Source organism: Humulus lupulus, chromosome 2 (genome assembly GCF_963169125.1).
Source record: "Humulus lupulus chromosome 2, drHumLupu1.1, whole genome shotgun sequence".
Lineage (NCBI taxonomy): Eukaryota > Viridiplantae > Streptophyta > Magnoliopsida > Rosales > Cannabaceae > Humulus > Humulus lupulus.
Window position 1 is genome coordinate 18601745 of NC_084794.1, and position 10803 is coordinate 18612547.

General features: G+C 32.9%; 1 protein-coding gene and 1 long non-coding RNA gene across 4 annotated transcripts; both read left to right on the forward strand.

Moving 5' to 3' along the window:
• The first annotated feature begins 1572 nt into the window (after positions 1-1572).
• Positions 1573-4088, forward strand: LOC133817412 (OPA3-like protein). Its single transcript, XM_062249923.1, has 4 exons — positions 1573-1889; positions 2274-2408; positions 2867-2953; positions 3747-4088. Exons 1-4 carry the CDS (start codon positions 1761-1763, stop codon positions 3903-3905), a joined length of 510 nt encoding a protein of 169 aa, XP_062105907.1. The 5' UTR covers positions 1573-1760; the 3' UTR covers positions 3906-4088.
• Positions 4089-6351: 2263 nt separating this feature from the next.
• LOC133815881 (uncharacterized) lies at positions 6352-8136 on the forward strand. 3 transcript variants are annotated; one of them, XR_009884877.1, is made up of 3 exons: positions 6352-6544; positions 6625-6700; positions 7168-8136. It is a non-coding gene; the product is annotated as an uncharacterized LOC133815881 (long non-coding RNA). The 3 variants fall into 3 exon arrangements; XR_009884876.1 differs by lacking the exon at positions 6625-6700 and having other exon boundaries at positions 7168-7229; positions 7948-8136; XR_009884878.1 differs by lacking the exon at positions 6625-6700.
• Positions 8137-10803: the final 2667 nt, after the last annotated feature.

Here is a 10803-nt window from a genome sequence, read left to right on the forward strand (position 1 = left end):
GAAGTCATGGGTTCAATTCTTCCCCTTGGTTTATGCACTATTTTTTAAGGGTCTTGATTCCATATAATTTGAGTATATTTATAATGTGTCATTTTGTAAAGAATTTATATATATTTTTAAAAATTTATTGTATAAAATGTCTATAAAAAAATATTTTACAAAAAACCCCAAAATTTATGTGAGAAGATGTTTGGTTTTTATTTATTTTGATTTAGAGAAAAATTATATTGATTTGTTGGTGAACATAATTTATCAATTTTATAATATAGTTTATTTGGTTGGTTGACTTAAATAGAACAAGAAAGGGAATTGATTTTTGTTATTTTTATAAAAAATAATTTTTTCTATACAAACTTACATGAACATTCAATACCTAAAAGAAATATGTTGATGAGTGTATTTTGAGATAAACTATTTTCTAACTAGTTTGTGATTCACATCACACCAAAAAAAAATGGTAGGCATGTAATCAAAACTATAAGAGTATATTTTCATGTTTGGTTATAATTATATATAATAATTTTTTTAAGATCAATAAAATACGAATGCAAATATTCCAAAAGCGTAGAAAACCACTAATTTGTGGTCTAAGTAGAAAAAAAAAAATAGAGAGAATGAATAAGAAAGAGTAACCAGAGAAGTAAATAAATAAATAAAATGTATTTTGAGCTAAATTAATATATATAGGCAATTCTTTTGGAGGGCTTCACTTTAAGCCCTACCGGTAGAGCTCTCAGTGTTTCTCGACCCATGAACAGTTTTCGGCATGATTTTTTTTTAAGACCCTGTATATTGTGGCTATTTAGAGCATCCTACAAATTTTCAGAAAATTCCGAATAGTTTACAGTACCAAAAACTAGGTTCAAACATGTTGCTTTCCACGCGCATAAAAAAAATTAGTCACGCGTGTAACATGCTTGAACTAAGTTTACATTACCGAAAACTAAGTTCAAACATGTTGTTTTCCACGCCCATAAAAAAAAATAGTCACGGGTACAACAACATGTTTGAACCTAGTTTTCGGCACTGTAAACTATTCGGAATTTTCTGAAAATCTGCAAGATGCTCTAAATAGCTACAATATACACGATCATAAAAAAAATCGCGCCGAAAAATGTTCACGGGTTGAGAACACTGAGAGCCCTACCGGTAGGGCTTAAAATGAAGTCCCTATAGGAAAATTCCATTATATATATATATGACAATTCTTCTACAAGAGCTTCACTTTAAGCCCTACTGGTGAAGCTTTCAGTGTTTCTCGATCCGTGAACAGTTTTCGGCGCGATTTTTTTTATGACCATGTATATTGTATTGTAGTTATTTAGAGCATCCTGAAAATTTTAAGAAAATTCCAAATAGTTTACAGTACCGAAAACTAAATTCAAATATGTTATTTTCGACTCGCATAAAAAAAATTAGTCACATACAACGACATGTTTGAAGTTAATTTTTGGTACTATAATTTCTAAATTAAATTTGTATGATCCTTGAAATAGTTAATAAAAAAAATTTATAATAATAATTAACTTAAAAATGTAAAGAAAAAGTAAAAAATTGTATACAGGATAATTTTCCAAAAAATAAAGAGTATTTTCGGTGACACGCGTAGCTTGATACCTTAGTCCGACGGAAGTAGCCGGCGGGGACGAAAGGAGAATTGGTATGGTGCGGGTATAACTCCATCTCCATGTCCATGACCCAGAACTTGGAGTTCAATCACAATCACAATCACAATCACAATCACTTTCACTGTCATAATCATGATACTACCAGTTGTAAAATTAGGGGCCCTCGCCATTAAAACCATCTGTAAACCCATTGCCAATCGCCTCAAGAAGGAAGCTGGCTTGCACCCAAAGTTCAGGAACCTCATCATCAAACTTGCCCAGGTTTTGAATTTTCTACTTCTCAGTTTTTTCGTACGGTTGGATGATTATCTTTTTTAATAGAATCAACTTAGACATGTTTGAAATGAACTTGGTTACTTTACTTCAGATTACTGCTTTCTTTTCTCGATAGTAGTTTTGGCTTCACTATCATTAGTGCTTGATCTCTGTTGGTTTATTCAGTTCATTGATTTGCATTTGAATACCCCTCTGCAAAATTGTCCCCTTCGAGCTCTCAAGCCCTGTAATTTCAAACTTTTTGAAGAGTGTATCTCTTTGTGATCTTATTGATGGCCACCATTTGATCTTGCTTTGAAAATTCTGTTCTAAATCATGCTTTGAAAGTCTGCTGATCGTTTGTTAATTTCGTTTTGGATACTGATTTAGACAAACCACCGACTTACAACTCAAATGCAAAGACGGATTTATGGACACGCAACTGATGTTGAAATACGCCCGCTATATGAGGAGAAAGCTGTTCAAGCTGCTGCAGATTTTCTTGGTGAACTTTTTGTATTCTCGGTACTTACTGTGAATTTTCTTTTGCTTTTATAAGTGTTGAAAAACAAGATTCATTTGATTGGAGAATTACTTAAGAACTGTCCATTCTTGTGTGTAATATATGAGCTGCAATGTTTCACTTCTTAATGTAATCTTTCAATGTTCATTCATCTTTTATAACAAACTTAAACTTAGCTTCATTGTTTGCACATTCTTACATGTATAAGTCAAATTGCGAATGAAGCCATAATATGCAAATTGCACTTGTGAATATACTGAAGAATGCATTAAATATTTCTCTTGTTGTTCTTCCTTTCCACTTGGGAGACTTTTACAATGAGGCTATTGCTTGATTGGCTCATCATTATGGGAATATCCTAGTTGGCTCTTGTGATAGTAATATTGAGATCATGCATTGCACAAGGTTTGCACCCTTCTTCAGTTTATCTTGCTTTACTTCATTTACCTATTATCTTCAGGTTGCTGGAGCTGCAGTTATTTTTGAGGTGCAAAGAAGTGCAAGATCAGAAGCAAGAAAGGAGGAATTGCGCAAACAAGAATTACAGGTATTTATTGATATTGTTTTCTGATTAGGATAGAGAAAATTGCCCTTTTTTCCCTTTTGTCCTGCAAATGTGTTTTGGAGTATAGTTCCTTTTTCAGGGAACATGAGAGTTTCTAAAACTTAACACGGGTGGTATATGAAGTTACCATTTCCACCAAGTACATTACTAGTAAGTACTTAGCTGCATATGAACTTTGACTGGTTTCTGAAATATGAAAGTTTATTGCAAATAGTGAGTAACAACTAACGAAGGACCAAACTTTCATACCTTATTTTGTTTGTTGTCTCTTGTGTTTAGAAGCTAATGAAGCAATATAAAAGAGATGAGAGATCTACCAATGCATCATTCAACATATGATTGGGAATAGTTTGTATTGCTGCATCATATTCTTCAATTGGAGAAAACTCTGTTGTTATCTTTATGAATACCGTTCTTTGTGTCGAAAATTTAATTAGGGGCAGGCAGCTTTCTCTTTTCATTTAGGTCTGCATGTTTAATTAGCAAACTGAGCTAAATCCATTGTCTAAATGACATTGGAATGCATCAGTTTCTGAAGTAACTCTAGAGTGTTGATCTGGTGTTACACCCATTTGGTTTAAGTGCTTGGAACATTGAGTACAGTTTTATCATGTACTGATTTTTTTAATAATAAAGAGCCATAATTGGATGATATTGATGTCACCACAAGATAAAAAACACAAATACAATCACTGATTTTGGTTAGATGCAGTACAATCAGCCATATATTCCATTTCTTAAAGCTGTCTTTATGCTTTTTTTCAAAATGTTTTAGGAAATGAAGCAGAGAGATGATGATATAGAAAGAGAAATTGAGCTTCTGAAGCAAAAGATTGAAGAGATAGAACATCTTGCAAAAGGAAGATGGATTTCAGGTATTTTCAAAATCAGGCATCCTCATTCAACTGAAGATGGAAAAACAAAGGCCATTTGATCACAACACAGTCAATCAACTATGGCACACCCTTTCATCTGAAGAACTAACATTCCTTACTTTGCAACATTGTTGACTCTTTAATTAACATCTTGATTTCTATTTTTTTGGCTAACTTGTATTGGTATGAACATTTTTAATTTCTGACAGAATAATAATATGACTGACTTTGAGCCCTTCAAATACATGATTTTTTATTATTAATAGTTTTTATTTATTTATTTTTGGAGTAAAGGCTTGGGCAATGATTTAGCAAATCATTAAAGTTCAGTGTCAGTTTAATAAGAAAACACAATTTACCAACATTATAGTAAATTTGAGTGCCAAACACAATTTTCACAGATAATTTGACATGTTGAAAATGAACATATAGAGAAAATTCTCAAACTCAAAATGTTGAAATTTTAGGAATAATACCACTGGTCTGTTTGAGAAATTTCAGTCTGGACTCTCTATTTAAGAAAATTTTAAAAGATTTGAACTGATACATCCTTCTCATAAGATTCAAACTGATACTTTTGAGGGGGCAAACTGTTACACCCAGATTTTGAGACCAGAGGTTATGACCTCGAAAACTGGATTCGTCAAGAGTGAGCTCGAAATGAATGAAATACATCGTATGGTACAGCTGTAAGATCTCCGAAGTAAAATGACGACCTCGAAGATGTGTAACCTCGGGATGCTTTCAGATTTCGAAATGACATAACATCGGGATACATCCGTTATTAATTGCCTTCAGATTAAATAGTCCGAGCTTGGGAAGTGCAAGCTTGAGTGTGATAGCTTCGATAGTGACAATCTACTTCGAGCAGGTCCCAAAGTAGGGTGGCAAGCTCGTAGCAGTACCATAAGTCTTGACAGCCACGAGGCCGATTACTGATCTCAGAAACCCGATGAGTCGCCTGGGATAGCCCGTTACATATGAACACATTTATTGTTGTATAATCCCAACATTTAAGGGATATTATTTAGTCTGTTATCCATTCCCGATTCTTATGGGACGTTTCCATATATGTAGGAGATATTATATTTAATGTCATTATATAAATTGATATACATAATATCTTCCCGAAATATGTGGGAATGAACTTTGAAACCTCCCCTATAAATAGAGGAGGAATGACCACTTGTAAATGATCAATTTCTTTTTGGTTGGAGAATATTTTATGGGTAATTCATCTCTGAAGAATTTCCAGAAATCTTTAAGCTTTAATAACACAGACTCGTGGACTAGGCAGAGTTAACTGCTGAACCACGTAAAACCCTCTTGTCTTTCTTCATTATTCATTCGCTTCATAGTATACGTTGTTTAATTGCTCTACGATTTAAGTTGACGAAAAACGGCGTCAACAAATCTCATTATGGAACTTAATCAACCTAATGCAACCTACAACAACTAAAACTTAAACAAACCAAATGTAACATTCAACAACACTTTTAGTTAAAGGTGCATCGTACAACTTAAGCAACCTAATATGCAACTTGTATCAACTTAAGTAACTTTTTATGTGAATTTCAGCAACTTAAGAAATTTGATATGCCACATACAGTAACTTAAGCAACCTTATTTTGAGGTTTCACATCAGGTTGCATATGTTGCAACTTGCAACAGATGTTGCAGAAGTTGCACCTCCAGTTGCAAATGTTGTAATGGAGGTTGCACCTCATGTTTTAAAGGTTGCAATAGATATTGCAGATATTGCCAATGAGGTTACACCTCAGATTTCAAAGGTTGCAGTAGAGGTTGCAGATGTTGCCAATGATGTCGCACCCACATTATTTGGATATAATATAGCCAATAATCACATGATTGCATTGCATTGCATTACATATCATACAATATGTATAATTTGAGCATATGCATATTCTTATAAGTGTTTTCATGTATAAGTATAAAAGTTGTGTATGTGATGTCTATATGTATGCTCAATATTATTAACCTTGTGGCATTTGAGTTGTCTTTTATGGGTGTTTGATGTGCTCAAGATATAAGAAAGTATAAAAAATATGGACAAGGCATGGAATTAAGTGAGGAAAGTGAGATGTAGAAGACAAAAGATGTTAGGTGAAAAATAGTACAATGTCGATTACTAGTATTTCGGTGTAAAAATTGAGTATTTATGGATTTACCAAATGTAATCAAGGTATGATTAAGGTCTCATTAATGATGTAAAAATGGTTTTAGAACCATTAGATCAATTCTTGATGGGAGGTATACATAATCAGTGGTATTGATGCAAAGTCAAAACAAGCTTAGCATAAGTGCGCTACGCTCGATCGGGTAAGCATAACTATTGGGTATGAAGTCATATGGACCTAAGGTTTGGTGTGAGTGTTTTAAACATAAGGCTAATAGGCCTAGCAGATGATTAAGTCGAAATTATTGAAGTGATAAGGTTTTCATAAGTCAAAAGGTGAAATGATGAGATGAAAGGTGTCAAATTTTGATACAATAAGGCTAAATCATTGAAAATAAAGAATTTTCATCAACCTTATCACTTTGCACGACCATTACTCTGAAAAACAAAGATAAAAGAAAACCAAAAACTATTTCTTGGCTGGTTTGAAGAAATTCTAAGGAGATCCAAGTGAAATCAAAGCCAAAGAAGTGGATTAAGCTTAGTTTTGGTCTTTTTATGGTAAGTTCTTGTACTTGGAAGTTAAACCATGTTTTTGAATTTTTCTGAGAGCTTATATATGGTGTTTTATCCTTTTTAAGATATTTCTTGGTTGTTTCCAAGTGGTTTGAGGTTTAGAAAAGCTTAAAGAGATTGTTTTCGTCGAAAAGTTGCTCGGTAAGTGAAATTTTGTGTTTTATGAGGTTTTTGGGGTTCTTGGAGTACAAGCTGATTTTTGGTTATTTTATTGAGTTTATAAGAGGATAGATATGTTTATAAATGTTTGAATAGACGTGGAGACTCATTTAATTTGGGTATTGATCTAGGAAATTAGAATTTTATCAAAATCGGTATATGATAACTTTATGATGAATTATGTTGGTATTTGGGATATATGGTTATGGTAGGTTATTTGATGTTGATTATTGGATGATTTTGATATTTGAGGATAGCTAAAATTAAGGGAAACTCTGTCAAAATTTCTCTAAGTGTTTAAGATAAATCTAACGCTCGATCTAGGTGGTTTAAGGCATTTTAGGCATGATTTGGATATGAAAGTTGATATGATGTTTTATGGGTATTTTTAAATGATAGTTCAATGTCTTACTGCCTTCATTGTGATGAGAAATCCATGCCATTGTCAGGATAAGCATATCAACACCTAAGACATCACTTGTTACACGGTGAAATATATTTTGGACAAAAGGTAAGTAAAGTACTCAACTGCAACACAAGAATTACATGTTATGTGAAAGTATGCATTATATGAATATTTTGTGAGTAAGTGGTATTAACATACATTGACACTTCATCATAAATTTGTATGCATGGCATAATAGTGATGTGGTAAATTATTATATGATATAAGACCATGCATGATATTATGATGATTAATTATATGATGCCTTTGCAAGTTTTGTGCAACATAAAAGAAAGTTGTAATAAGAAGTTTAAGTTCAGTGCCACTGTTTTGAAAAGGCAAATGAAAGTGTTAATAAGTGTAAACGGAGGCCTATAGTAGGCTTATAGTGGCTGCCCAATAATTTGGGCTAGGTTTTAGTGAACCAATTATATTGTTTGCCATGTTTCCGTTTTTATTTCTCCTCCATATGAGTTATTGTTATATGTATTGACACCACAGTGTGTGGCCGCCTTAACTCTTGAGCCCGACGGGGCAACGATGGAATAAGGTTTTTAATGTGCCCTACTGTGGTGATGGCTAGCCGGAGGAGAACCCATGGGATTTTATATTATATGTGTAACAAGCCCTGCATGCATTGATCAATTCAAACAGTGTGCACAATATTAAGGGGCCCAAAATTTAAAAAGAAGTTGTGTATGTCCATTGACATTGGGTAATCATTAGCATTGCATGCATTACTTTGCTTACTGAGCTTTAGGCTCACAGTTGTCTTGTGTTGCAGGTAGAGAAAGAAATGAGTGAATGACATAAGGAGAACTGAAGCATGGTCCTGACCCTGATTTGTACATATGAACACATCGACCTTTTGTGGGTTATTTCAGTTTACCAATGTGATATTTGTAATAAAGTGTGAAGTTATGTTTTGAAAACAAATTGGGTTATTTAATACTTATGTATAATATGTTTGAGACACACTTTATGTTTAATGTAAATAATGTGAAATAAGTTTTCAAGTTAAAAAAAAAAATGTCCAGACTTCCGCAGAAATAAATTATGATATAGTTTTAAAACGTAACACCTCAGATATGGTTTTAACTAAAATAAGTGAGGGTGTTACAAATGAGGTTGCACCTCAAGTTTTAAAGGTTGCAATAAAGTTTGAAAATGTTGCAACAGAGGTTGCAGCTCAAGTTGTAAAGGTTACATATGTTTTCAATGATGATGTTGCACCTCAGGTTTCAAATGTTGTAATCGAGGTTGCAGATGTTCTCAATAAGGTTGCACCTAAGGTTTCAAAAGTTGCAATAGAATTTGCAAATGTTGCAACAAAGGTTGCACCTTGGGTTACAACTGAGGTTTCATGTCAAGTTGCAAATGTTGCAATAGAGGTTGCAGATATGGCAACAGAGTCACCAAAGATGTTCCCACACAACTCATGACAACTCAAAAATTCATGCTCATTATTTCATCCTTATATAACTCATGCAACCCACTGCAACCTTAAGTGCAAGCCCATGCAAACCATAGCAACTTAAACACTCATATGCTAATTTAATTCTTATGCAACTCATGGTAACTTAAAAATTCATATATGTTAATTTCATCCTTAAGCAACCTACTGCAACCTTGGATACAAGCCCATGCAACCCATGTTAACTTAAAAAATCACATGTTAATTTCATTCTTATGCATCTCATGCAATCCACTGCAACCTCAAATGAAAATTACAACATGTTAAGCAATTTGTTAATAAATCTAAAGTAACTTATAAAAACCAATTTACAAATTTCAACATATAAGAAACTATCGAATATGATCTAAGAAAGTTTGATCAATACTTTCAACATATTGGATGGTTGATTTGTTTACTTGTTTCTTTATTTTGAGCAAGGATTAGTATATATATTCATTTTCTGCACGTGTGATCTTACTTTCAATTATTTTGTCAATTGTTTTTTTTATAACTTAACCTTCTTATTGGTCTACTTCTTATTAGTGCTGCTTAATATAACCTGACTTTGTAATTAATAATAATGAAGATAAAATATACACATTTGGTATATTTTAAAATTTTATAAAGTTGTATAGGTTGCAATGGGTTGTATGGGCTTACATTTGAGGTTGCATTGAGCATAGATTCGAGGTTGCATTGGGATTGCATTTGAAGTTGTAGTGGGTTGCATGATTTGCATAAGGATAAAATTAACGTATAAGGTTTAAAGTTTCCATGAGTTGCATTGGGGTTGCATTGAGTTTTTTAAGTTGCTTTGGGTTACATTTGGTTACATTGGGGATGCATGGGCTTGTATTTGAAGTTGCAGTGGGTTGCTTGAGGTTGCATTAGCTTTCATGTGAGGTTGCAATGAAATTTGCAAATGAGTTTAATAAACTTGTTTTGTGTTGCAAGAAGTTGCATTGAGGTTGCATTTGAGATTGCATACGGATGAAATTAACATATGACTTTTGAAAGTTATTTTAGGTTGCATTGGATTGCATAAACTTGCAATGGACTTTCATTTGAGGTTGAATTGAGTATGCATTTGAGGTTGCAATGGGTTGTATGAGTTGCATAAAGATGAAATTTACATAAATTGTTGCCATGAGTTTCATTGAGTTTTTTAAAGTTGCTTTAAGTTCCATTTGGTTACATTGGGAATGCATGAGCTTGCATTTGATGTTGCAGTAGATTGCTTGAGGTTGCATGAGTTTTATAAGAATGAAATTCGCAAATGAGTTTTTTAAAGTTGTTTTATATTGCATGAGGTTTCTTTCACAAGCTTGCATTCAAGGTTTAAGTGGGTTGCATAAGGATGAAATTTGCATATAAGTTTTTGAAAGTTGCATTAGGATGCATAGACTTGCATTGGAATTTTATTTGTTATTGCATTGAGTTTGCATTTGAGGCTGCAGTGATTGCATGAGTTGAATAGGGATAAAATTAGCATATGAGTTTTTAAATTGTAATGAGTTGTCTTGAGTTTTTTAAAGCTGCCATGGTTGCATTAGTGTTGCTTGAGGTTGCTTTGTGGGTTGATTATGTAACATTTTTTTTTTTTATTCTTAGGTTACTTTGGGTTGCATAGGTACCTTTATTGGTTCAAGCAATTTTTTGTATCAGGTTTTTACATTTCTTAGGTTACTCTGCTTGTTTTATTTTAGATCAAATTATATTGCTCTTGGTTGAATTAATTTGTTATATTATATGTGTTAAGGTTGCTCAAGTTGCTTATGAAATAGCTCAAGTAACTTACATATATAGTCACAATTAAGCAACCTCTATAGCAACCAACGTAACTTATGAGGTTGTCAAAACTCATTTTACATATAAGGTTGTTGAGGTTGTTGATGTTCCACCTGTTAGTTGCTCAGGTTGTTGATATTTTATGTTTTGTTGTTTAGGTTGCATCGGGTTACTTAATTTTCTTGTAGTTGTTCTTCATATATTATTATTGTTGCTCAGGTTACTTCAGTTGGTCATGTTGCTTTAGGTTAATAAGGGATGTTTTGTGTTGTTTTTGATTGATTTTCAGTTGGTCATGTTGCTTTAGGTTAATAAGGGTTGCTTTGTGTTGTTTTTGATTGATTTGATGTATTCTATGTGTTAATGAATAATTGATTTAGGTTGCATTTGGTTGCT

Coding starts and splice junctions, on each gene's coding strand:
- LOC133817412 (XM_062249923.1), top strand. CDS start 1,761: ATGATACTACCAGTTGTAAAATTAGGGGCCCTCGCCATTAAAACCATC. Junction 2,409..2,866: donor GTGAACTTTTTGTATTCTCG/GTACTTACTGTG, acceptor TATTATCTTCAG/GTTGCTGGAGCTGCAGTTAT. Junction 2,954..3,746: donor TGCGCAAACAAGAATTACAG/GTATTTATTGAT, acceptor AAAATGTTTTAG/GAAATGAAGCAGAGAGATGA.